The sequence below is a fragment of the Manis javanica genome, chromosome 1 (genome assembly GCF_040802235.1).
Source record: "Manis javanica isolate MJ-LG chromosome 1, MJ_LKY, whole genome shotgun sequence".
Lineage (NCBI taxonomy): Eukaryota > Metazoa > Chordata > Mammalia > Pholidota > Manidae > Manis > Manis javanica.
Genome location: NC_133156.1, coordinates 171,085,473 through 171,111,650, shown reverse-complemented (window position 1 = coordinate 171,111,650; position 26,178 = coordinate 171,085,473). Strand labels below are relative to the sequence as shown.

The 26,178-nt window shown below is 42.8% G+C and overlaps 1 protein-coding gene and 1 long non-coding RNA gene across 2 annotated transcripts in view; one reads left to right on the top strand and one right to left on the bottom strand.

Annotated features, from left to right (window-relative positions):
* The window catches only part of SUCLG1 (succinate-CoA ligase GDP/ADP-forming subunit alpha), a 35,754-nt gene extending 26,706 nt beyond the window's left edge, over positions 1–9,048 (bottom strand). Inside the window, exons 1-2 of the mRNA XM_017641247.3 lie at positions 8,892–9,048; positions 1,493–1,596 (exon numbers count right to left, since the gene is read on the bottom strand). Of these exons, the coding sequence (XP_017496736.1) occupies positions 1,493–1,596; positions 8,892–8,988 (201 nt within the window). The 5' untranslated portion in view covers positions 8,989–9,048. The remainder of the gene's footprint in view (positions 1–1,492; positions 1,597–8,891) is intronic.
* Positions 9,049–9,287: 239 nt separating this feature from the next.
* LOC118971274 (uncharacterized) lies at positions 9,288–15,882 on the top strand. Its single transcript, XR_005059641.2, has 3 exons — positions 9,288–9,772; positions 10,416–10,678; positions 15,269–15,882. It is a non-coding gene; the product is annotated as an uncharacterized lncRNA (long non-coding RNA).
* The last annotated feature ends 10,296 nt before the right edge of the window (positions 15,883–26,178 follow it).

The window sequence follows — 26,178 nt, the reverse complement described above, 5'->3', positions numbered from 1 at the left end:
ATAGCTGCCATGGGTGGTGCAGCCCTCAGGATGGCCTAGGGCACTGATGGGAGTTAGAGGCGAACAGCATGTGTTAGCCGTGAGAACAAAGTCCCTTTGTGCCTTCCGGACTCTGTGCCGGTCTGTGCCAGTCAACTGCAGGCAGGGGGCAGCCTCTGGGTCTGGGCTGGTTAGCCGCATGCAGGGAGAAGCCTCTGTGTGGTTGCTGTGAGCAGGGTTGATCCCCAGCTGTTCCGCAGCAATGGCAGGTCAGCGGTTTGCTTGCAGTGCCAGCTTCGGGGGAATGAACGGCAGGCTCCTTATTGCCAATGACAGGCTTCAGTGCTGCATTGCCACCCCGGGGTTTAGGGTGCCTGAAGTTCCTTAAAATTCCCAGCCTGCTGGGCTGAGTTTGCCAGGACAATTTTGTCTACCTGTTAAACCCATGTCCCTTTAAGACTTTTAAAGCACCTGCTTTTCTTTTGTCCCAGGGCAGCCGACTATGGGAACCTATTCGCAGTCTTAGTCTCAAATTTTGCTTTTCCATTCCTCTAATATCCAGTACACCATGCAATGTGTGTCTGTGCTCCCAGTGCAGATTATGAGGGCTGGTTATTTAGCAGCCTGTGCTTCCACTCCTTCTCCACTCTGATTCTCCTCCCGCCAGTGAGCTGTGTTAGGGGGAGTGCTTGGGTCCCACCAGGTCACGGCTTTGAATCTTACCCTTTTCCGTGAGATGCTGAATGCTCGCAGATGTAGATGTAGCCTGGCTGATATACTATATCTTCTGGTCACTCTTTTAGGAATAGTTGTATTTGCTGTATTTACAAAATATATATTGTTTTAGGAGGAGATTTCTGCCACTCTACTCATGCCGCCATCTTGAGAATCTCTCCTTACGTTGCATTTTATTGTGGAATAACATCACAGACATATTTAAATTTAAGCAAACTCTACGAGGTAGGCAGGGAATAGGGAAAGAGAATGAATATAAATAAAAGAGACCAAACTAAAATATTTCAGGGAATCTTTTCTCCCAGGCCCCCATACAACCATTTGCCCACAGAGAACATAAGATGAGAAAAGCCAAGGTGCCACTTCCTTTGCCCATCTCAGTACCCACAAGTGTCTCTGGGCTTAGCATGACCCCCACTTAGCTGTATGATACAGTGCATTTTTTTTGTACAAGGCCTAAATACAAGCCAGCTACTTCAACTAGTGCTTAACTAAAGAAACAGTGATCTGTTCCAATACTGGAGGAACACCAGTGGAGGAATACCTGCTGAAAGAAAATATGTGGGTTTCCAACAAAACATACTCCTAGGAGGGATTTTCAAGGTAATTTTCATCTTATAGGCTGACTACAGCACCTAGCCTCTTCCTACAACACTACTCCATTCTGTGCTGTATCCTTTCCTTAAACCATGCATTATAACTTCTGTGATATTAAAAAAATAGTTAAATTTTTTGAATCTCTAGTATACAATTTTTAAAAACACCTTGATACACATACCTGCTTACCAGTGAATCCCTGGCAAATAATCTTTGTATTTTCGTCAACATAGAGGTGTTTCCGGGAAGCTGTATAGGAACAATGCCGAATTCCATTCTGCTGCACTGAAAATTAAAGAAAATATTATGACACATTATAACCAAACTTGTGGATTGTGAATTAGATTGAACTTGGTGACCCAAAAAAAAAAATCTTGTAATGTAGGAGCTGTCTTGTGATCAAAGCAACTTTAAATGGCACAGTTTCAAGTAAGCTAGAACTAATTACCTATCACCTTTGAGCCACCCTAAAATATATGGTCAAAGATACGAGGTTCCTGACCACATTTTGTCCTAATCAGAAACCTGTATGATGTCATACAACACATCACTAGTACTGAAATGAGATGATGCCAGAATAAGCATATGTCCCAGTTCCTGGAGTTGTCACGGTCATTCATTTATTTAATCAGCATTTGGGAAGCACCTATGCCAAGCCACAATACAGAATGCCAAGGAAAAAGTGTTGAATAAGAGAACCTTAGCTCTTAAAGAATTCACAATCTATCTGAATTGACACAAAGCAGGCCACAACTGCAGTGTGAAAAGTTTGTGGTAGGAATAGGCCTTGGACATTTGGGGTAGATAAACTCTATCCAGAGTGTCTGTTGGTGGGGGAGAGGGGTGGGGAGAAGAGGTGGGAGATGAAGTCTTGGGGGACTTGAGGTCAGAGAAGAGTTTGGTTAAGGGATGGATTCACTACTGGGGCTACCTCCAAACTGAGCCCTCGCCCACTAGGAGTTCATTCCTAAAATCCCTAACACTTGACCTCCAAATTCTAAAGAAAGTAAAAGGGTTTGTCTGGTTCCTGGCCATGACTGTCATCTCTCTGCAACTAAATGCTGTCTTTACCTCTGTCCAAGTCCCGGCCCTGCAACGAGCCTGGCCTTTTATCATCCATACTGATACCTTAACCTGCACAATAGGGATCAACTATCCACAGGAGGTCCACAGTAAGGAACCACCAACCATTATATCCCACCTTTTCTGGAATACTGTTCTAGGAAATGTAGGTCAAGTGAATGAGAAACGCTGGCAATCAAAATGGCCTTTGAAACCCAGAGGAAATCTTTGAGGTGTCCCAGCAAGCCTGATGGTATTCCATAATCACCACAAATGCCTTTTTAATCCCAGAAACTCATCCCACACCAGAAGATGAACCTGCCCCATCTCTGGCGCTTCATCCTAAGCACACTCTGAGCTGCCATGGCTGTGAGGAGACCCAAAGGCCCAGTGAGCATTGCAATTGCCCTCACCTTAATTTCTGCCTCCTCTACAGCTTCAGGTGACACACACTCCAGCCAGGACCAACCCTCAGACTCCTGCCACCCCACAGCACCATGACACATGTAACAGTTGATAGATATATTTAAGGTAATACTGTTATGAAATCCATAGTAAGTCTTAACATTGTTGACATTGTAGTCAAGAAAATTCTCTTTTGCTATTTGTTTGCATTCAGATGGAAGTAATGCAAAATATGATTATATTCCAAGTAAAACTCACCAAATTTTAAGTCACTTGTGTCATTTTCCTCATTCTTCCCCAGTTTATGTAATTCAAGGCCCAGAATCACCAGCTGGGGCTTCCCATTAAAGTAAGACTTTCCTTATTTCCACTTCTGCCCCTCTTCAACTTCTCTCCCACAATCCCACCACTCTCTAATTTAATTTGGTAAAGAGGGCAAACCACTAGCTGCCATAAACATTAAATCTGTTGAACTGCCTCTTCGCATTTTCTTGCCCTGCTAGATTTCTTCCCCACCCAAATTATCAATTGAATTACTTAACTAATGAAAAACAGATATTCTACTTCTGCAGAAGAATGCCAAGTGGTTTACAGTACAAATCTTCAACTGTCTATCAATTGCTTAAAGAGGCTCAATCATATTTTGGTTGTAAACACAAACCTGATCTCTATGACAAAACCACCAAATGACTGGAGTAAGCTATATCCTAAAGTTAAATCTGGGCACTGCATTACTGGCCAAACCATCTCGCAATTATCTTTCACCTTGTAATTAGTGAGTTAATATACTCAACTTCCTGTGAATTTCACTTGCATTAATTCATGTAAGTTCACATTTAAATAAAACACTGCACAGTAAGGAATCCTCAAACCTTCACATGACATTCATGACTTGAGACTCTAATGCGGGTTTTGCAGGGGATCTGAGATTAAGGAGAATGGAACCTGCAAACACTGTCATGCGGTACATAATGCTTATGCCACAGACTGTGCAGATGGGTGCTCACAGTTTGTTACTTTCTTTGCTCCATTACTTGTAAGTAAAATTATTTAAGGTGAAATTTATTTCAAGATTATTTCAAGTATCATCTAAATACTTTCAGAAATTGTAACTATAAATTCCATGAGTGTTAATGACCATGACTTGCACACCTTGGTGTCTCCCATGGTATATGGGCACAGTGCCTTACAGCATGTGTCCACAGGACATGTGTCACTGAATTTCAGGACAAGAGACAGGATATATAAAAGAAACACTTTTATCAAGGTAAATGTCACAAGTCCCATCTATCTTTGTGTGAATTGGAAAATGTCAATCTCAAATTCCCACTTATAGGAAAAGGAGAAAATAATTTACATATATTTTTGTACATGCAATGATCATTGGTTTCCCTACAATTCTTAAAAAGATTGCACAGAAATCCAGCCCTAAATGCTACCAGCAGTCCTCACAGCTATATCAATCTAGAACAAATTCCATGCTAATCATTTTTTTAAATAAATGAAATCCAAAGGCAGTAATGCAATGCAGATGGACTATTTCACTACAGAAGAAAATGAGCATTTTTAGTTACATATGAGGGCAGCAGGAAGGCCTCAGACTGCCCACCAGGAAGAATTTCCCAGTGGGAAAGCTGTAGCTCCCACACTTTGGCCATCTCCAGGGAATGTGGTAGAGTCACCTTTTCTTTTCAAGTTCTTAGAAACTGACCAACGTAACTTTGGGATTGTGTCCCAAGGAACAGTTGAGACTTCAGGAACCAGACAGGCCTGGGTTTGAGTTTTTGCTCTGTGGCTCACCAGTCAAGTGACCTGGGGCGGGACTTTTCATCTTCCTTAGCTTCAGTATTCCCACCTGTAATGGGAAGCTGCCTACAAGAATGCTGTGAGATTGCTATGCAGTGATGTCTCTAAATTGGGTAGCAAAGTGCCTGCTACACTTCCAAAATTGGGTTCACATCCACATGAGCACAAAAGTAAATCATTTCCTAAAAAAAGAAAACATATAATTCATATTTTAAAGTAAGTCCAACCAGGAATGTTATTCTATGTATGTCCTCATGCATAACCTCTACATTTTATGTGTAAATACACTAATCCATGTCTACATATAATATGTAGCATGCACACATACACTTGTAAATTGTTAGCATATGAAACATTACTAAAGGTGCATCATCATTGCAAAAATAGGGCTACTACTATAAACATCATAGGCAATATGAGAATTAAATGAGTTCAGAATATATAGAGCATATAAAATAATGCCTAGGGGAGAGCAAGTGCTAGTTGACTGTTCACTATTTGTTATCATTATTATTACTGATGCAGAATGAGAAGACTAAACTGCTTTAAGGTATTCATTGTGCCAGGCTATCTGCCAGGTAGTAGGAATGCAGGGGTGAGCGAGATGGACTTAGGCTTTAGACACATGAAGAGTCGTACCCCGTAGGACAGCTAAACATGAAGAAACACAAAGCTAAAAGTACAAACTGTAACAGAGGCTATTAAGGAAAGGAACTGAGTAACCTGAGAGAGATTTCACCAAGGGTGATAAAATTGTATCAGTTAGCCATATACTGGGTCCTGCTCTCCAAACAGCAACATCATTTATAAGATGGTTGTGGGATTAATGATGTAAGCAATGTCCAAAGAACACCTTCCCAGAGAGGATTCAAACCAAGGCCTGTGTGACTGGTACCATGCCAATGGACAGCCTGAGACTGTTCACAAACACACTCCTCCTCCCACTCACCTCTCAAACTGTGTCCTTGTTACTCGTTTATTCATACATGTACTCGTGAATTTAACAAATGGTTACTTACTAATCATATATATTATGTATATGTAATATACAAGCTAACCTGGTCCCTACCTATGAAACGTAAATATAGCAGAGTAGCTAAGTGGCCATGCCCAAACCCCAAATAATCACTACTCAAATGCAAAATTATATATTCACTTAGTATTTACTTACAAATGAAGTTTAGTTGAAGTACCATATTTCATCAACTCTAAAACACCAATGATTTTAAGAAGTACTATTAAATACTAGTAAGAAAGAAAAAATGTTGCCTATGGTAAGATACCATGAACCATAAGACACTTCCCTATTTTAGAAATATTCTAATGTATAATGTATAAAAAATATGGGCCTATAGCAACAAAATGTCTGTACTTTGGTGAAATGAAATTGTTCCCTGATACTTATAGAAATTATTTTGAACATCCCCAATTACATTTCTATGCAAAAACAAGTTTGACGTCAGAAAATCAAATCATTTGTTTCATGACTACATCAGCACATTTAGACAAGGCCATTTTGTATTTCTGAAATAAAGATTTGTTTCTTACATGCAATGGCAACAGGTACTATGTATCAGAAACATTACTATTGAGAATCCCTTTTTTCCAACTACACATCTAAAAGTTTTTCTGATTCTAAAAACAGGCCTAAACAACTTGGCAAACACATGGAAAAAGCAGGTGGCACATTTGAGCAGAGTAGTCATTAGTCACTTTCTCAACAAACCAGAGACTGTCTTCACCCCCAAAAAAGAAAGAAAAATCAGAGCTTTAAAAAAGGAGGCTCACAGTATCACACAGCATATGTCAGTGAGTGGAAAGAATGCTGCACACAGTCAGAAGACCCGAGTTCCAGTACCCATTCTATTACTGGCTCTGAAACTTTCCGGGTTTATTTTCCCATTTGCCAAAGGTATGAAACCAGCCAGATAGTAAGGTTCACTTTCTGGCATTAAAACACCATAATTCTGAGGTTCAACAACACTGGTTCTTGTTCTCTACTTATTCTAAAAGACCCAATTCATAGGAAATCCTGGATTACGTATAAAATGACCGTGCACTGCTTTATACTTCTTGAAAAACTTTACTATCTCAACTAAAAAGGGGTTTATAAAATACTTAACCTTTCTCATGGAAGAAATCTTCCTTATTTTTCATTGTATTTTCTCTCCCTAATTCTACTGGATTCTTTCCCTTTCTTCATAAACTATAAAACTCCTTTTTTCTTTGCTCAGGAATTTTTAAACATTCTAGGCTGCCCCTAACAGTACTCTGGAAAGCATCTAAAAGAGTTGGGATTTGTTTCTAATTCAAATCAATATTGTGACACTTATGACCTTCAGCATAATACATACCATCAATTGAGAGAAAACAAAATTCTCTTAGTATCTCTAGTTCTACTACTAACCTCAGAGCCTAAATAATTTTTGACCACTTTTTAATTAAGTGTGCAAGGTGACACTGTTGTGACTGCTGTTTTTCTAGTGGAAGAGGAAATGGGCATGGAAACATGGCATGAGAAAGAGAAGATTTGGGGATTTAAAAGTTTTTATACACTAAACACTGTAGTCTGTAACCCCTATACATAGGAGATAACTTGGTTTAGATATGAGGTTCTCCACCCTTAATAACAGGTCAATCACAGGACTAGGATAACTGAAGGCCACTCTAGCAACAGTAAGCTAAACTAGATGATCTCCTAAGGCCTAGTGGTCCTGAGAGTCTAGGAGAAAAGAACTTCCTGTTCTGTGAGGAGTGGATTGTTAAGTATTGCTAAAGGTGGATTAAAGGCCCTAATCTTTTAGACATTCTTCCTTTTTTCTCTAAAATCTCCTTCCACTAAAACAGCAGACCTATCTGAGACCAGGATTTTTCAGAAACTTAGATGAGCAAGACCCCAGGAGAGAAAGACATGGGTACAACTAATCCATTTGTTCCTTCTGACTACAACATCCTCAAATGTCCTTTAAATTATACAGTAAGAATCTCCAGAAAACCCAACTTTTTCCAGCTTGCTAAAGTTATCTAGCCAGGCATTTGTCCTCAGGTGATCTGATCACTAAGTGTAGCTACTGAATGCACATTCAGCATTCTATGCTTTTAGAATAAATCTTCTCAAGAAATGAAGTAAGTCTCATCCAGTATCAGTATAAGCAGCAGAATGAGGAGCAAAGTGGAAAACGGCAAAGAAGAAAGCTAACTTTGGTTGAGTGTCTATTACATTCCCAGTGTTTTGTGTAAATTGCTTCACTTATCTACACAGTGAACCCAGATTATCTGTTCTTCATCATTTCCAGGTGCCCATTTTTTTCACTTTTTAACATGTCTTAAATCGGGATGCATCTGACAACTAATGGCATGTCAGTTTTAGTCAGCAATCACTTTCCACTGTTAGTAGCATCAAAAAAAAAGGTGCATCTTACAAGTGATAGTGTCTCAGATTCTATTAAAATACAGTATTATTTTCACAGGATTAGAAACAGAAATTGAGAAATAAATTTTAGAAAGTGCTCAGGGTTATTAGACTGTAAGGGACTAGCCAGACTTCAAACCCTGATGTGGCTTATTCCAAAGTCTGTTCCTACACAACGTAGCTAACAAACACAGAGACTTTGAACACCGCAGTAATTCTCAACAGTCAGCGATACTCAAAGACTACCAACCTTGGGTATTGTTTTCAGGAATTGAAGATTCACACCGCCTGGTGGAGATGTAAATAATTGGTTAAGGTCCCTAAACTTCTGGGAGTCTTCTAGGCTATGCTAACTCTGGGTGACAACGCCACATTTTTGCTGAGCCTACAATCTACAGAGAAGACATTTACAAGTGTAGCACCCTTGTGTACAAGAGACGGCCTCACCTCACCTCCACCCCACCCCCTCCAATTTCCTACTGAAGCATACTTCCTCTACTTCTCACCCACACACCCTTATCCTGGGGTTCATCCTGGACCACCTCACCTCTCACTCCTAAATAAGGACAATCATAACATGCCGCCCCCATCCCGCCACTTACCACCACGAGGTCAAGAACGTGCGCCCAGGTCTGCAGGGCTCTCAGACCCGGATCCTGGCTCAGCCACCCTACGTTCCCACCCGCCAGCAGCCTAAGTCATGCCGCCGTCCCACATATCCTGCAAAACCCTCTCCATCCCGGAGGATCCTCGACTTGGTTCGGGACTCTTGCGGCTCTCAGGCCCCCGCCAGCTCCCCGCACTGGGGCGCCCGGCGCGGGCCGGAGCAGGACGCGGGGCCTGGTAGGCCAGGAACTCGCGGAAGCCTGGAAGAAAATAGCCCTGCCGGACTCACGGAGGAAGGAGCGAGACAGGAGGCGGGCTGCGGAGAGGCCACTGCTGCCAGGGGCCATGGTCGCAGTGACAGCGGCCTCAGCAAGGGCTGCGGTCATCCACCAATGACACTCCCAGGCCCCCGAGGACCTGGCAGGGGCCGAGGCACGAGCAGGAAGAGGTTGGCCAGAGCATTCGCCTGAATGAATTTCCCACCGCAGGGGGAGTCTTCACCGATCACTGAGGATCGTAGGTGGAAAAGAAAAGAAGTTTCCTAACGGAGAAGTAGACAATAACTCAGCTCTTTACCGGAAATATGGCTGTGATTCGACATTAATCGCAACGGCAGCTTAGGCACAACCCCAGGCAAGGCCTGTTGGCGCGTGGCCTTGTGGGAAATGTAGTTTGAGGGCCTCGGTTTGTTTGTGGTGTAAGTGAGGGTCGGCGGGACGGGAAGCGAGTGGGCAAGGGGAAGTCAGACCCAGAGGAGGTGGCAGGAGTGAGGAAACAGTGAGGCGAGGTGTAAAGGGCAGTGCAGAACTTTCCGTGCCCCTAGGCCAATCTGCACCTTAATTCTCCTCGCCTGCCATGTGGACAGGCCAATACTTCGCGCTGCCCACCCTTGTGAGGACCCGGAAGTATTACCGGTGGTGATAGTGAATCTGAACTCGTGCTAGGGTCCAGGGGAGGTAAGGATGTGACAAGAAGGACCAAAAGCTACCTTACTGACACCGAATTTCTTGGAATATGGATCTTTAGATTAAACAAGCTATTATACAGGCTTCCACTAGCAGAAAGTGTATGAGTGCCCCTTCCCTGGGGATCGTGGATGACTGAAGTTTTAGGACAAATGTGACTGCTCCCTGTAAGAGATTTGGAAGGAGCTCAGCCGCAGAGTCAAAGGTAAACAGGAAACAAAATAATCCACCTCCCTATCTCTAACCGCGCCCCTAAGATTACTTATTGTTATCATCAGTAACACTAAGTAGCCATTATAATTTACTCCAAGCTGTGTGATGTGTTAAGTAGGGTTACCCAAGGAGATTGCTCAGTATTTCTTCTATAACCAAGGTATTGCCAGTCCTTTGCACAAAATCCCTCCCTCAGGTAATGGCTTATGTCCTTGTGATGATTCAGTGGTTTCCAGTAGGTCCAGTATGAAGACTCATTTTAAAAAGCAAAGTTCTTCCTGAGCCTTCACGATAATGATAACATTTTTAGTTTCACTTAATTGGTAAAATGCATGATGACAAAAAATTTTATTCTGGTATGAGTTCAATGAGTTTTTACTTCCATGAGGACAGGCACTACTCACTTTTATATGCAGATTGATTTTCGAGTCAGATAAATACAGATTCAAATCCCAATGTGCCACTGGTGACGTGATCTCTGGGTCTCAGGTTTTCTCGCTGAGATGGGGATGAAATTCCCTTTCTCAATGTTGTGAGCAGTTAATGCATTAATATGTAAAGTCCTTAGTACCCCGTAAGCATTCAATAAATGTTAGTGATTATCATTAAAAACTAACTTTTTCTTCCCATGGCAGGGTGATGTTTTGAAGTTTCTACTGATGTTGAGTAACCAGATGTGGAAGAGGACACTTCCATTTGTCTCAAAACTTTGGATAAAGCCCCACAGCTGCAGACAATAGGCCATAAGTAACTCTACATTCTAAGGAGGGCAGCCTAAGAGCTACCTCTCTCCGATTTTGATACGAGGAGGTCAAACTTGACTTTGGATTCTCACCCTGGTACCCTAGCAGCTCAAATAACCAAAAGACTGGAATTCACTGAATGAGAGAATTCTGAGGTACAAGTTGTCAGCTGAAGGGTCCTCTTTCCTCCCACCCCCAGACAGTTGGTGGCAGAGAACTCCTTACAAAAAGGAGACTGGCATTAATTCTAGACTAAATACCTGCAGAAATTCATGAGCCAACCTCAGTGCCCAGAAAAGAGCTGGTCAAAGAATGCTCAGGAAAACTTGAGTTTAGGTGGAAGACATAAACGTAGAAACTTAATTCTGCTTCCTGCCTGGAAAACCCAAATTAGGATACTAGCTGGAGTGGCTCTCATTGGCAGGCAGGCCAGTATTTGATGTGGCAAGATGTGTAATATTTCCATGGGTGAAATGGAAGCCAGGAAAAAAGCTGAGCTCTCCTCTAAGGATCATCTGCTAGGGAAAGGAATCCTAGTATAAAAGGCCACAGAAGACACAAAAGGAGATGGACAGGAAGTTACATGAGGCCAGCCAAAAAGCCCACAACTCCCATCCAGATACTATGCAGATGGAGTTCCCTAGGCAGGGAAGGAGGAGAGGAGGTACTGAAAAACACACAAAAAGCTAACATTCCAAAGCGTGTGGTCCAGCAGGAAAGAACCACAAATAGCACCATCTACTATCCAAGCCTCACCCCACCCCTGCAGGAGCCCAGAGCACGGGTGTGAAGGGGAGGAGTGTAAGAACAAGGAGAAAGCATGCCTTGATTCCTTCCCACCTGCAGGTTGTGGAGGCCCAGATGATGAGATATTAGAGAGGGGAAGGAGCTTTGACTGAGTTGCGAGTTTTAAATTGGATTGAATGGGACTTTTTAGTTCAAACAGGTTATTTTTTTCCAGAAATCAACATTCCAAAGGTACAAAAAAATTATGTAATGAGAAATCTCCCTTCCACCTGTGTCCCCACCACCCAGTTCTCCCCGAGGAAATATGAGTATTATACAATTTCCTGTGTATCCTTCTAGATCTATTTTGTGTATGTATAAGCATACACATATATCTATCCCACCCCCCATCATCCTGCTCCGTTGCCAGTTAGGGCTCATGAAACAGGCTGGTGGAGGAGTCAGGAGACGAGCAGTCTTGGTGGAAGCCCCTGGGGCAGAGTCTTTTTGTGCTTGAGTTCACCTGAAGTGGTCTCTGCGCTTGACAACCAAGAATCTTGACAGATCTGAGCTAAGTAATGAGGTTCAGTCTGTTGGAGCAAAGCCTCTCATTTACATTGTTTTTATGGAAATACATCGACTATAGTCATGAATGTACCTAATCTAATCTGACCAGAAAGGAGAGTCCAACCAAGACTCTGGTGGATTCTCTACCTCATAAAGGAAATTAGGTCCTTTGTATATAAAAGGAACTATAATTCTGTATCTTACCGTGATTTTAATCTGAGTCCCTATTCTGTCAGAAGTTCGGATCTGTCTCCTTTCACCAGAGTTTTGTCTAACTTTCTAGAGTAATGATGAGATGAGGTGGATGTGGTGGGAGGAGCAGTTCTGTACCTGCTGGCACCTCTGATATGCACATCCTTCCGTGTGGTCCTCTGCTGCTGATCCAGGTAGTACTGTAGTGGCCCTTACTCTTACTGGCAAGGTTCCTCTGTGTCTGGCCCCATGAGCTGTCTCTGGGCTCTTCTCAGGTACATGAGAACCATTCAGACCCTCCATGATATGCTGGGCCAGGAAACATCTCTGATGGCCTAGAAACATTTAGCTGGATCTTGTAACCAGTGTCCTCCCACTTGTGCACTAGCTCACACTCCCATTCTCTCTTTCTCTCTCTCTCTGGCCACAAATCCCTGCGCTATGGACTGAATTGTTCCCCCCACCTCCAAATGCATGTTGAAGTTCTAAAGCCCTGTGTGACTATATTTGGAGTAAACAAATAATTGGGGTTAAATGAGGTGGTAAAGGTGGGGCCCTAGTCCAGTATTATTTGTATCCTTATCAGAGAGACACCAGAGAGCTCTCTCTCACTCAATCTCTCTTTCTACCATGTGAGGACACAGTAAGAAGGCAGCTGTTTGCAAGACAGACAGCTTTCACCAGGAACCAAACGGATAATGGACTTTTAAGCCTTCAGAACAGAAAATAAATTCCTGTTGTTTAAGCCACCCAGTTGGCAATTTTTTATGGCAGCGCATGCTGACTAACACACTCTGCCTCGTGTATCCCCCAAACCTTTCTGCTGGTTCTTTTGACTACTCACCTCCATCCACCTTCAAGCCGCAGAAGGTGGGAGGACAAATACCCAAGCTCTCCTGGCTTCCCTGCCCACTCCTAGCCTGGGGAACCATTTTCTGGTCTTGGAGATACTAACTCACATTTTCATCCTAAATTTAAGTTATTTCTGTTTGTTTCTTAGGGGCTTTGAGGTTTCCATTCCTTTCCTGAGACAGTGGACTGTGAATACCAGAAAGAAACTGGTGAGGGGAAGGAGTGTAAATATTGGTGAGGAGAGGGTCAAAGCATGGAAGGAGATAACAGAAGGAAAACCATCAGTTGACATTACAAAGTATCTTCTGGGTACAATCTGGATGTGCCAAAGCTTTGTGTGTATTCACCTAGGTAATCTAACTCTGCCATGCAGAAATGGAATAAAAAGAACCTTCTCTAGTGTTTTAGTCAACTCAGGATACCATAATACAGTACCATAGACTGGGTGGCTTGTAAGCAACAGAAATTTATTTCTCACAGTTCTGGAGACCGGAAGTCCAGGACTGAGCTGCCCCCTGAGGTGAGCCCTTTCCTGGGCTGTCTTCTTGTTACATGCTCACATGGCAGAAAGGGGGCAAGAAAGCTCTCCGGGGTTCCTTTCACGAGGGCACTACTCCCATTCATAAGGGTATCACCCTCATGATCTAATTACTTTCCCTGTAGTCCCCACCTCCTAAAACTATCTCACTGGGTATGAGAATTTCAGCCCTCCTTTGAGGAGGACGCATTCAATCCATTACATCTAGGCCTAGTTCTGACAACTTTCTGGGGAAAAAAAACAATCAAAAACTTCATTCTAAAGGAACGAACAGCTGCTTCATCCAATGATACCGGCACACTTGAAGAGAAATGCCTTGTAGTGAAGAAAGGCGGGGACCCCTGGGGTTGATGAGCCAGCCTGAGCCCTCAGGCCCCCCTAATCCCTTCATAAAGCAAATGCACAGAATACGGGGCTTGTATCCTTGGCCTTACTTATGGAAGCTGGCACAACACAAATGAGAGAAACTCAAGCTCAGATAACTTCAGTTTTTAGAAAACTGGAAAAAGAGATGCATCAGAAAGGCTGGGGATTATTTTCATCTGATGCAGCTTCAAAGACAGAACCACACAGCACAATTCTAGGAAAGAATTATCTGACACCACCGGCTGATTTGAACAGAAGCTGGCCCTTTCCATCTCTTCTTTTCAGGGACTGGCACTGTTAGCTCGGCTGCCTTTCTTAAAGAATCAGGACAAAGAACTTTCTGAAATGCATTTGTAGGGCTCTCCTTCCTTAAAGCTTATTACGGTTCTCTGAATGAGTGATCCACTCAGCATCTCAAAAAGGGAAGTTTCATCCTCATCAGACCCTTACAGGGATATCAAGAGCTTTGACCTCTCCTTTAGAAGAAATGGTTTCCACATATAATTTCTTTTCCTCATACTTGAACCCTGTTGCAAATCTGGTCCCCTAGGCAGGAGACTCTAAATACCTCATGCATGAGTTCCCCAGGAACCAGCTCCTCTTAAAGGGAAGGGAAGGAAGATTGGGCAGGGAGTGGGAGGCCCGGTTACAGGCAGTCCCAGTGACAGCCTTGGCCAGTGCCCTCAGGATTGTCCTGAATCTGGCAAGATGGTCAGGCTCCTGTAGCTGGGCGTGGATCTCACTGGGCGTGAGCCACCTTGGGAAGGGGCATGATCACAGTGGGCAAGGCAGCTCTGTATCCAGAGAATTCCCAAGGTGTGTGTGGGGGGAAGGGGGCACCGTGGCAGACAGCTGAAGACTCTGCCAACAGACTTCCAGGTAAGGAGGGCAGCATGCCCTTCATTGAAGGGGCATCTGGATGGCACATCACAGTATCTCCCTGCTAGGAGAAAGTCTGATGAGAAAACAGGAAACAGTCCTCAGCAAAACCATAAAGAAAACAGCTTGGTTTGAGTGGCCCTCCTTTCCCCACTCTAACCCTCTCCTGCTTCTGAAAGCTGACTCCTTTTCCCCTAGATATTCAGTACTCTCGGCTGTCCAGCACTGGGTCCAGCCGTTCTCTCACCACCTCTAAGAAATTCTGCAGCCCATTGGCCAGCTTCTAAGGACAATGCTGTCTCCTAGGGATTAGGTACCCTAGGAGTTTAGCCTACTTTAACAAAGGTCCCTTGCAAATAACATGTTTGCATTTTAACAGATTGCCAATATCTTCACACAAATTCATGACACATGTTGAGAATTTTTGGAATTACAGTCAGGAAAAATATTTTCCACCCCCCTCTAATCCTTCTAGGATAACTTTTCTTCTTCATCCAGTGCATCTCCTAGAGGTTCTCTCTCACTCTCAATCTGTGTGTGAGTATGTATGTGTGTGTGTGTCTGTTTGTCTGTGTATCTGCATCTGCATCTCTCTGTGTTTATTTTTATTTTATTTTTTTTGTAGCAAAAGAAAATCCAAGACACCAGGAGAGAGCAAGATTCCCTGGGACTCTGAAATGTAGCTGACAACATTATGACATTGTGTCCCACTGTGCAGCCTAGTGGAGGGGGCAAAGAAGACTCCCAAGAATTAGTACCTAAAGGAGAGGAAAGCAGAACCCTGAGGCCTATGAGAAGGAAAGAAGACAGTTCTTGGTAAGCTGGTTACGATATGAGAAAAGACTCCCATGTGAAGAATGACCCATGTTCCTGGAAGATAAAGGATTCCACAAAAGAACAACTCCACAAGCAGCCAAGTTGTGGAGCCTCTGGTTCAGGCGCCATCACTCATCTGTGTTCAGCATTTTCATGGCTCCAGGCTGTGAAAGTCACCCTTTTCATTGATGCTTTATATATTTGTGAAATAAGTGAGAGTGTTGGGCTTTGAAGAATGATTTCACCTGATGGAGTTGAAAGGCTCTGCATGGACCTGAAGGATACCTGCCCTTTCAACTCCATTCTGCAACATTGTCTACAATGCCTACCAAATCATTATTTCATTCTCTAGAAAGATGAACCTTTATTTAACTTTTTTCATGGTTAATACAAAAGTAATATACTTTTTCATTATAAATTTTACAGATAATTTTGACTTTCGGATTTCTTCTTTTCAGTGTCTTCCAAATGTTCTCCAAGGTTAAGATGTTACTTTTATAACCAGAAAGAACAATCCATAGTTTTGGTTTTTTTATGGGTGAAATGATTTGATTAGGACCCAGACTCTGTGAAGCTCTACATTAACCTGTACATTTCTGTCTGGTAGAGATGCTTATTGTTTCTCTTCAGCAGAAAATTAACCCCAAAGTTTATGGTTTGATTGCCTTGTTGGATATTTCCCAGTTTCATATGTCATTTGGGAATCTCTGTTCCTCAGTTTCCTCACAAGTAAGTAGGGATAATAGTAGTACCTACCTCAGAGTTGTTCTGTGTATTAAATGAGGTATTCCACTTGGGAAAGAAACTGGTAGATAGTAAACACTCAATAAATGTTGCCTGTTACCACCACAGGCTCATTTAACTGAAAAATCTAGGGTATATCCTTTGAGCATAGCTCAAATAAGTCATGAGGGCTTGTGTCCTCACAGCTCCAACAAAATCCTTCACAAAGAGAATGCTACTGTCTTGCTTTCTCTAGCAAGGACTCCAGGACTAACTGATTGGAAACGCTTTCCTGCCCTTGTAGGTGCAGGTGCCAGGTTGGGTGGCAGGTTTCCAGACAGAGGCAAAGACACAGAAGTGACCCCATACCCTGGAATCTGTCCTGCTGTCATGGGCTAAGACCCTAGTCATACACCAACACTTATATCCTTGCTTGTTCTACTTCATGATTTTAGGCTGAGATTTTCAAACGTTTAATAACTGCACATGGTATCTTTCCTTAAAAATTATTCTCTATGAACTTAGCCCAAAGAGAGGCTAGATGCAATGGTAAATAGGAAAGAAACAAGATTTAAATTGAAAAACAAATGAAAATAGCTTCTGTATGTCCATCCAGTGCAGGAAAGGGACACAGCTCACAAACTTATGGAACAAAATCCTCATGGACTTCACCATCAGACAGTCCAGAGCACCTGATGGGGAAAATCACGCACAGCAGCGTCACCTGGGGAAAATCACCTCATCTCGCAGAATCTCAGTTTCTCTACCTGTATTTAACGAGGCTCAAGGAGCGGGTCATGCTCTGCTTTGTCCCCCATATACAGGAAACAGCAAGGAGATCAGACCTTCCGGTCTGCCTCCCATTCCGTGCCTCTTGAGGCTTATGACAGTCTTAAAGTGCAGAAAGTGACCCATCTGGCTCTGTCACTCTGACCAAAAGAGGTGGCAGAGGTCCACACAGTGGAAGCCCATGTTCCCTGGCATAATTGCTAAGTCCTCCTCTCCTACCAAGCAGCGCCACAGTGACCTTGGACCGAGTACTGGTCCAAGACTAGTCCCAATGTCTGCCACCTTGCAGATCCCCCATCCTCCTCTGTTTCTAGTGACCCGCTCCTCTCTCCCAACATTGGGGCGCCTCCTCTACTCCTGCCTCTAAGAGAGGTAACATCCTGTGACCCCAGGTTGGTCCATCCTACTGGGCTAAGGGAAGCTGTTTTCAAAAGTTTCCAGATGATCGCCTGTCTCTGCCCATGCCGTGACATGGGTGGCGATTTCTCTTGCTAAATAAGAGCCCCCTCTTCACCCACCCCCCGACACACATATACCTTCACAAATTTAATTTCCAAAGAGTACCCCTCTTGTATGGCTTCCACCATCCATATGTTTTTTTACATTTATGTGTAAAATATGGATCATAACACCCACCTTTCAGAGTTCTAAGGAATAGAAGGAACAACAGACATGAAAAGTCCATGGCACCCTTCGTGGCACATGGGACATCCTTGGTGAATGTTAGTTCACCTTCCCTGTGAGCCAGTGAGTTTATTTTTATGGTCATTTTGGAGATGATGTTGAATAATGCTTCTGGGTAAAATAGATGACCAAAAGTTTTGGATCTTCATGACAATGAAATAAAACCAGACAGGCAATTAATATATCAAGTGACTGAATACCATCCCCTCATTTTTAAACAAGATAGACTGAAAGAGAGAGTGCAAACTGCTACCTCCTGAGGCTGCTGAGAACTGGTTGTGTTCCTGGAGCCTTAAGCCCGCCTCGGGGATCTGTCCAGCCCAATCGTTGTCTGACTGACAGGCAGCAACCCTGGATTCATAGCTCTATTTTCTCCAGCAACTACAGCTCAAGAGGCAGCTCCTCAGGGCCGTCTTAGAATGTCACTTATTGGGACCTGGCAGATGCGGCTCTGAATGGCAGTCTAGGTGTTGCAGTCAACTTATTCTCATTGTTGGAGGCAATCATAGTGTCCCCGGAGCACGACTTCAGCGTAGGGAGCCAGGGAGACCTCCCATGCATCCCTGGCTTTCTTCCCTACCAGCAGGATTCAGGTCCATGGGAACAAACAGTTAAAAATACAGCTGTCGGACAGGTGGGACGTGGGGAGCACAAAACGGTGAGGGCAACACAGTTCATTCACCTCCAGGTTTTTCCTGCATTCCATTATCTTGAAAATTTGTTAAAACTGGAGCAGCAAAACCTCTCTGTCATTAAAAACAATATACTAACCAGAGTAAAAAGAAATGGCATGCCCTAGATCATGTATTTAGAATGAAACATAAAGGATTATCACCCACAGCTCTTACCACTCGGGCTCAGCTCTGAGTCAGAGCTGCAATTGGACTGTGGGGTCCTTGACGCTTCTTCAGAAGTTCAGCCATCAGAATCTCCACAGTGAGGCAGCTCAGGAATTTGTATTTTTAAAAAGCTCCCCAGATGGTCCTCACATAGCCCCTGACATTTGGCAACTTTCTGCCTCTTCGGATTTCATAATTCACCCCTTATCCTCTTTATGCCGGTTACGTACATGCCAGCCTTCCCAGCCTTGCCAGCAGGTTTCGAGGCAAACAGAATGTTGCAAATGGAGACAGAGTTTCAACCTATTCACCAACTGGGAAACATTTAGAAATTAGCACAATCATGTGGGGTCGATCTCTCCGCCCCTCCTCCGCCCTCTCCCCATCCCCACTCCCCAGGTTTTACAGTCATTTAGCATAACCAGGAGAGGATGACAAGACAGCAGAGATTTTAGTTTTAAAAAATACTTTTATTTGGAAAGAACTATAGATTTATAGGAAGCACAGTGGTGATTTGGGAGGTGAGGGACGCTTTGCTACCACTGAATGGTGGTGAAAGTTCCAGCTTCTCACTTGGCCAACTCCAACACCGCCCAGCAAGGGAAGGGGAAGTGTGCCTCAGTGCCCCTGGGTGGGGTGAAGCATCCCCCGTGGCCTCCACTGACACCCCTGGGGCAGGGCTTTATTGTTACCAGTACAGATGACCGCACCAGCCCCCCCTCTAGGTCTTCTTCGGTGAAGAGGGGGCACCTTGAGCAAGGATGGAAGTTTAGGCCACCCACTTGGCCTTTGCTGACAGGACTGTGTTTTTTCCATGGTGTTTGGCTGGTGTTTTTCTTTTCAGAAAAGAGATTTGCGGGTGAAGTTATAGACTTCAGGGATAAGTGCTAGCAGTGAAGATAATCTGCCAGCACCTTGATGTCTTAGTCCATTCAGGCTGCTATAAAAGAATTCCATGGACTACAGGGCTTATAAACAAGACAAATTTATTTCTCACATTTCTGAAGGCTGGAAAGTCCGAAATCAAGGCACTGGCAGATTCCATGTTTAATGAGGGCCGACTTCCCGGCTTATAGATGGATGTGTCTATGTTCAAAAACCTTTCATCACTAAGATAAATGCTTGTGAAATACAAAGTTTTTAAAGAGGTTCAAACTGATTTTATACGATGGTATCAACTTGGTGAGATATGGTGGAAAATATTTTATCTTCACTGCTAGCACTTATCCCTGAAGTCTATGACTTCACCCCAAAATCTCTCTTCTGCCCCATTTCCCATCGCAGATATTAGCTTATCCTAAACACATAGTTATACTATTCAATCTTTCTCAAACATATCTTAACACTTTCACAATTCTGTACCTTTGCTTTATACCACGTAGGGTGCCTAATACCTTGAGAGGCTACCAGTGGGGAATAAGCCTTTAATGGTGCTGAAATAAATGTGGAGCTCCAGGAAAATATTAGAAGCCATTTAAGTCTCCTCCTACCCCTGATTCCTGAGGCCGCCCCCTTCCAGCTTCACTCACCCCTCAGCCTCCATACTTCCTGCCTGCCTGTGATTTCTCCCACCACAAGCTGCCTGCTGTTTATTGGATCCTGCCGCCTGGACACTGTGATTGCCCAAGGCTTTAATCTGCCTTACCACTTTGGGCTGGAAAAAAGTGGGGAAAAGGCCTTCCAAGGGTGGTGCTTAGTGCTTGATAAGTAGCAAAGTTATCTTGTCTGCTAGTTAATAGCTAACTAGCTTGCCTCCTTTATTGCCCATACAAACTTGATCTTCCACATTCACATGCTGTTTGCCTTTCCCATGGAAAGAAAGGAGGAGTTTGCTCTCACTGCAAATGCAATTGAAGAGCAAAACATTGAGCAGACTAGAGACAAAGATGCCAAGGGACACCTGTTCCACAATGCTATCTGCAATGTTCCCTGAGCTCTGTGGTTAAGAAGGAATTTAATGAGGGCAGAGCCAAGATGGCAGCGTGAGTAGAGCAGTGGAAATCTCCTCCCAAAAACACATAGAGCTATGAAAATATAACAAAGAAAAATCTTCCTAAAATAGACACCACAGGACACAGGACAACATCGAGACCACCTCGACACCTGCAAGAACCCAGCACCTTGCGAAGGGGAGTGCTTTTTGGAAGTCTTAAAGGGGCAGGACAGCTCACTTAGACCAGAGGCAGGGAATCTGGGGATCTCTGGGCACTCTAACCCCCTGGGCAGCAGGGAGCACAGAGGTCCCTTACGGAGATAAATAGCCTCCCAGCCGCTCCCCCTCCAACGGGGCTCCACCATTTTGGAGGAACAGCCCCAGCCAGGCCAAGCCCACAGCAACAGCGGAGATAAACCCCATAGCAACTGGGCAGGAAGCAGAAGCACTGTCTGCGCGCAGCTGCCCAGCACAAGCCACTAGAGGTAGCTATTCTCTCAGGTGAGGAAGACCACAAACCAACAAGAAGGGAAGCTCTTCCAGCGGTCACTTGTACCAGCTCTGCAAACTATCTCTATCACCATGAAAAGACAAAACTACAGGCAGACAAAGATCACAGAGACAACACCTGAGAAGGAGACAGACCTAACCAGTCCTCCTGAAAAAGAATTCAAAATAAAAATCATGAACATGCTAACAGAGATGCAGAGAAAAATGCAAGAGCAATGGGATCAGATGCAGAGAAAAATACAAGAGCAGTGGGATGAAGTCCGGAGGGAGATCACAGATGTCAGGAAGGAGATGACAGGAGTGAAACAATCCCTGGAAGGATTTATAAGCAGAATGGATAAGATGCAAGAGGCCATTGAAGGAATAGAAGCCAGAGAACAGGAACGTATAGAAGCTGACATAGAGAGAGATAAAAGGATCTCCAGGAATGAAACAACACTAAGAGAGCTATGTGACCAAGCCAAAAGGAATAATATTCGTATTATAGGGATACCAGAAGAAGAAGAAAGAGGAAAAGGGATAGAAAGTCTCTTTGAAGAAATAATTGCTGAAAACTTCCCCAAACTGGGGGAGGAAATAATCGAACAGACCATGGAATTACACAGAACCCCCAACAGAAAGGATCCAAGGAGGACAACACCAAGACACATAGTAATTAAAATGGCAAGGATCAAGGACAAGGAAAGAGTTTTAAGACAGCTAGAGAGAAAAAGGTCACCTATAAAGGAAAACCCATCAGGCTAACATCAGACTTCTCGACAGAAACCCTACAGGCCAGAAGAGAATGGCATGATATACTTAATGCAATGAAACAGAAGGGCCTTGAACCAAGGATACTGTATCCAGCACGACTATCATTTAAAAATGATGGCGGGATTAAACAATTCCCAGACAAGCAAAAGCTGAGGAAATTTGTTTCCCACAAACCACCTCTACAGGGCATCCTACAGGGACTGCTCTAAATGGGAGCACCCCTAAAAAGAACACAGAACAAAACACACAACATATGAAGAATGGAGGAGGAGGAATAAGAAGGGAGAGAAGAAAAGAATCTAGACAGTGTATATAACAGCGCAATAAGCAAGCTAAGTTAGGCAGTAAGATACTAAAGAAGCTAACCTTGAACCTTTGGTAACCACGAATCTAAAGCCTGCAATGGCAATAAGTACATATCTCTCAATAGTCACCCTAAATGTAAATGGACTTAATGCACCAATCAAAAGACATAGAGTAATAGAATGGATAAAAAAGCAAGACCCATCTATATGCTGCTTACAAGAAACTCACCTTAAACCCAAAGATAAGCATAGACTAAAAGTCAAGGGATGGAAAAACATATTTCAGGCAAACAACAGTGAGAAGAAAGCAGGGGTTGCAGTACTAATATCAGACAAAATAGACTTCAAAACAAAGAAAGTAACAAGAGATAAAGAAGGATACTACATAATGATAAAGGGCTCAGTCCAACAAGAGGATATAACCATTCTAAATATATATGCACCCAATACAGGAGCACCAGCATATGTGAAGCAAATACTAACAGAACTAAAGAGGGAAACAGACTGCAATGCATTCATTGTAGGAGACTTCAACACACCACTCACCCCAAAGGATAGATCCACCGGGCAGAAAATAAGTAAAGACACGCAGGCACTGAACAACACACTAGAACAGATGGACCTAATAGACATCTATAGAACTCTACATCCAAAAGCAACAGGATATACATTCTTCTCAAGTGCACATGGAACATTCTCCAGAATAGACCACATACTAGCTCACAAAAAGAGCCTCAGTAAATTCCAAAATATTGAAATTCTACCAACCAATTTTTCAGACCACAAAGGTATGAAAGTAGAAATAAATTCTACAAAGAAAACAAAAAGGCTCACAAACACATGGAGGCTTAACAACATGCTACTAAATAATCAATGGATCAATGAACAAATCAAAATAGAGATCAAGGAATATATAGAAACAAATGACAACAACAACACTAAGCCCCAACTTCTGTGGGATGCAGCAAAAGCAGTCTTAAGAGGAAAGTATATAGCAATCCAGGCACACTTGAAGAAGGAAAAACAATCCCAAATGAATAGTCTAACATCACAATTATTAAAACTGGAAAAAGAAGAACAAATGAGGCCTAAAGTCAGCAGAAGGAGGGACATAATAAAGATCAGAGAAGAAATAAACAAAATTGAGAAGAATAAAACAATAGCAAAAATCAACGAAACCAAGAGCTGGTTCTTCGAGAAAATAAACAAAATAGATAAGCCTCTAGCCCAACTTATTAAGAGAAAAAGAGAGTCAACACAAATCAACATAATCAGAAATGAGAATGGAAAAATCATGACAGACTCCACAGAAATACAAAGAATTATTAAAGACTACTATGAAAACCTATATGCCAACAAGCTGGAAAACCTAGAAGAAATGGACAACTTCCTAGAAAAATAAAACCTCCCAAGACTGACCAAGGAAGAAACACAAAAGTTAAACAAACCAATTATGAGCAAAGAAATTGAAACAGTAATCAAAAAACTACCCAAGAACAAAACCCCGGGGCCGGACGGATTTACCTCGGAATTTTATCAGACGCACAGAGAAGACATAATACCCATTCTCCTTAAAGTGTTCCACAAAATAGAAGAAGAGGGAATACTCCCAAACTCATTCTATGAGGCCAACATCACCCTAATACCAAAACCAGGCAAAGACCCCACCAAGAAAGAAAATTACAGACCAATATCCCTGATGAATGTAGATGCAAAAATACTCAATAAAATATTAGCAAACAGAATTCAACAGTATATCAAAAGGATCATACACCATGACCAAGTGGGGATCATCCCAGGGATGCAAGGATGGTACAACATTCGAAAATCCATCAACATCATCCACCACATCAACAAAAAGAAAGACAAAAAACACATGATCATCTCCATAGATGCTGAAAAAGCATTTGACAAAATTCAACATCCATTCATGATAAAAACTCTCATCAAAATGGGACTAGAGGGCAACTACCTCAACATAATAAAGGCCATATATGATAAACCCACAGCCAGCATTATACTGAACAGCAAGAAGCTGAAAGCATTTCCTCTGAGATCGGGAATCAGACAGGGATGCCCACTCTCCCCACTGTTATTTAACATAGTAGTGGAGGTCCTAGCCACGGCAATCAGACAAAACAAAGAAATACAAGGAATCCAGATTGGTAAAGAAGAAGTTAAACTGTCACTATTTGCAGATGATATGATACTGTACATAAAAAAACCCTAAAGACTCCACTCCAAAACTACTAGAACTGATATCGGAATACAGCAAAGTTGCAGGATACAAAATTAACACACAGAAATCTGTAGCTTTCCTATACACTAACAACGAATCAATAGAAAGAGAAATCAGGAAAACAATTCCATTCACCATTGCATCAAAAAGAATAAAATACCTAGGAATAAACCTAACCAAAGAAGTGAAAGACTTATACTCTGAAAACTACAAGTCACTCTTAAGAGAAATTAAAGGGGACACTAATAAATGGAAACTCATCCCATGCTCATGGCTAGGAAGAATTAATATCATCAAAATGACCATCCTGCCCAAAGCAATATACAGATTTGATGCAATCCCTCTCAAAATACCAGCAACATTCTTCAATGAATTGGAACAAATAATTCAAAAATTTATATGGAAACACCAAAGACCCCGAATAGCCAAAGCAATCCTGAAAAAGAAGAATAAAGTAGGGGGGATCTCACTCCCCAACTTCAAGCTCTACTACAAAGCCATAGTAATCAAGACAATTTGGTACTGGCACAAGAACAGAGTCACAGACCAGTGGAACAGATTAGAGACCCCAGACATTAACCCAAACATATATGGTCAATTAATATTTGATAAAGGAGCCATGGACATACAATGGCGAAATGACAGTCTCTTCAACAGATGGTGCTGGCAAAACTGGACAGCTACATGTAGGAGAATGAAACTGGACCATTGTCTAACCCCATATACAAAGGTAAACTCAAAATGGATCAAAGACCTGAATGTAAGTCATGAAACCATTAAACTCTTGGAAAAAAACATAGGCAAAAACCTCTTAGACATAAACATGAGTGACCTCTTCTTGAACATATCTCCCCGGGCAAGGAAAACAACAGCAAAAATGAGCAAGTGGGACTACATTAAGCTGAAAAGCTTCTGTACAGCGAAAGACACCATCAATAGAACAAAAAGGAACCCTACAGTATGGGAGAATATATTTGAAAATGACACATCCGATAAAGGCTTGACGTCCAGAATATATAAAGAGCTCACACGCCTCAACAAACAAAAAACAAATAATCCAATTAAAAAATGGGCAGAGGAACAGAACAGACAGTTCTCCAAAAAAGAAATACAGATGGCCAAGAGACACATGAAAAGATGCTCCACATCGCTAATTATCAGAGAAATGCAAATTAAAACTACAATGAGGTATCACCTCACACCAGTAAGGATAGCTGCCATCCAAAAGACAAACAACAACAAATGTTGCCGAGGCTGTGGAGAAACGGGAACCCTCCTACACTGCTGGTGGGAATGTAAATTAGTTCATCCATTGTGGAAAGCAGTATGGAGGTTCATCAAAATGCTCAAAACAGACCTACCATTTGACCCAGGAATTCCACTCCTAGGAATTTACCCTAAGAACACAGCAATCAAGTTTGAGAAAGACAGATGCACACCTATGTTTATCGCAGCACTATTTACAATAGCCAAGAATTGGAAGCAACCTAAATGTCCATCGGTAGATGAATGGATAAAGAAGATGTGGTACATATACACAATGGAATACTACTCAGCCATAAGAAGTGGAAAAATCCAACCATTTGCAGCAACATGGATGGAGCTGGAGAGTATTATGCTCAGTGAAATAAGCCAAGCGGAGAAAGAGAAATACCAAATGATTTCACTCATCTGAGGAGTATAGGAACAAAGGAAAAACTGAAGGAACAAAACAGCAGCGGAATTACAGAACCCAAAAATGGACTAACAGGTACCAAAGGGAAAGGAACTGGAGAGGATGGGTGGGCAGAGAGGGATAAGGGGGTGGAAGAATAAGGGGGGTATTAAGATTAGCATTCATGGGGGGAAGGAGAAAGGGGAGGGTGGGCTGCACAACACAGAGAGGACAAGTAGTGACTCTACAACATTTTGCTAAGCTGATGGACAGTAACCGTAATGTGGTTG